Source organism: Anneissia japonica, unplaced genomic scaffold, assembly GCF_011630105.1.
Source record: "Anneissia japonica isolate Jap-2015-1 unplaced genomic scaffold, ASM1163010v1 scaffold11290_len29321_cov104, whole genome shotgun sequence".
Taxonomy (NCBI): domain Eukaryota; kingdom Metazoa; phylum Echinodermata; class Crinoidea; order Comatulida; family Comatulidae; genus Anneissia; species Anneissia japonica.
This window is the reverse complement of record NW_022739093.1, coordinates 8,397-10,341: the sequence shown is the minus strand read 5'-3', so window position 1 is coordinate 10,341 and position 1,945 is coordinate 8,397. Positions and strand designations below refer to the sequence as shown.

General features: G+C 48.8%; 1 protein-coding gene across 1 annotated transcript; it reads left to right on the top strand.

The window, feature by feature from the left end:
* Positions 1–673: 673 nt before the first annotated feature.
* LOC117117857 (baculoviral IAP repeat-containing protein 7-A-like) lies at positions 674–1,492 on the top strand. Its single transcript, XM_033262326.1, has one exon. The coding sequence runs from the start codon at positions 674–676 to the stop codon at positions 1,490–1,492; it is 819 nt and encodes a 272-aa protein (XP_033118217.1).
* The last annotated feature ends 453 nt before the right edge of the window (positions 1,493–1,945 follow it).

Here is a 1,945-nt window from a genome sequence, read left to right as displayed (position 1 = left end):
ATCCGGCGACAAACGAGGCGAGAAGGACGAAGCCAACGACGACGACGACGACGACGACGATTCGAGCGACAAGGACCAGGACGTCATTTTTCAAAGAGGACGTAATGTGTAATTTTACCTTTATTTTTATTTTTTGATTGTTTTTCTTCAGTCTGATGCTCCTTATACCAAAAGGATCAAGTTAGACGACGAAGAGGACGACGACGCAAGCACCTCCCAAACTGATGGCGTCGGCGACGAACGAAGAGAAGCTGAGACCGCAGACGGCAAAGGAAACCTAACGGAATCCTTTCTCGAGGACTCTCAACTTCCCGTCGACGACGAACGAACAGGTGGAGAAGGAATCCTCGCCGACTACTTTCCGGAGGATTCTCAGCTTCCAGTCGAATCGTCGGACGAACAGGACATTTCCGACCAAGACACGGTGGTTTACGGAGACGAAGAACTGGAACAGCAACTGGACGACTGGCTGTTCTCGAAAATGTTGAAATACAACCCGTCTTCGGAATAGAATAAAACAAAATGTTCCGATATATTAAGTACTAAGAAAAAAAAAACAAGAAATCTTATATTCTGTTTTGTCTTCAATAAAGTCTTTATTACAAAAAAACAATATAAAGTTGTTATTGTGCATATTTGTCTTCATTCGAAATCAGTCTATTATCAGTAGGTAATGCAAAGGGAAATTATGCAGAGAACCGCTACCTTTCCAAAATTTGAAGACGAGGAAGACAGGGTGAAAACCTTTCGCAACTGGCCGCACGACAGACCCGACGGAAGGTCGATGTCGGAAGCGGGGTTCTTCTACGGGGGTTTCGAAGATAACGCCAGGTGTTTCTTCTGCGGATTATTGCTGTGCCGATGGGAGCCGGACGACCTTCCTCTTTCTGAACACGGGAGTTCGTGCTTGTGGTTGCGGCGCAAGACGAAGGAAACCCTGATTTCCAAGATTAATTTTGCCTCCGAATTCGGATTCGACAGCAACGTGATCGCAAAGGTCGTGAGCGATCATCTCGAGAAGAAAGGACAAGTGTTCTCGTTGACAAATGAAGTTCTGGTCTCGAGCATAATCGACTTCAATGAAAATGGGGCCGACGACAGGAAAAAGGACGGGGTCGAAGATCCGTCGAAACACGAGGGCTTGGTGTCTCTGATCGCCGAACTTCGCTTGGAAGAAGATGCCGAAGACGAACGCCCGGAACCAAAAGAAGAGGAAGAAGGAGTTCGTGCGCCCGTCGAAAGCTATACGAACAAGGTACGCGTCGGCGACGACGACGATGACGACGACGAGAAATCTCACGGAGATCTATTGAGGGAACTTACCGATCTCAAGGACGAGATGTCGTGCAAGGTGTGCATGGATCGCGATTCGAACGTTCTCCTGACTCCGTGCAACCATCTCGTCTGCTGCGACTTGTGTTCCGTCAGGTTAGCGTCGTGTCCGATCTGTCGTACAAAAGTCGGTGAAGTCGTCAAAGTTTACCACATTTAGGTTTAGGTCATGGAAACGATGGCCGAAACGACGAGACTCCTCAGAGTGTTTGCAAAAGCGATAAACGAAGCCGAGTTGCACGGCGATAAGGTAAACCAATTTTTTTTCGACGAGTACCAACACGTCATCGACCCGACCGTCAGCGACGAGGAGTGGGAAACCAGACATTTCTGTACTATCCGTGGAAAGAGGTATCTGAAATTGGGATCTTTGAAAGTGATAGAAGAGATCGACAGATTGAGGACTGCGTGCAAGTTGGAGTCTCGGCGCGTTCCTCCACCTCCCTTTCAGATCGCCAGAAGGTGCATCGTGCATCGCGACCCGGAAGACCCTTTCAACAGGACGGTGACTAACCGAAGCAAGGAAGGATTGGACGTTCGACCGAAAGGATACGATCGCCCGTCCGCGGTGAATTGGATATCTTCCGTTCTCGGCGACTGGCCTTGCGAACGA

Excerpts from the sequence above, each read along its gene's own strand:
- LOC117117857 (XM_033262326.1), top strand. The coding sequence starts at position 674 with ATGCAAAGGGAAATTATGCAGAGAACCGCTACCTTTCCAAAATTTGAA.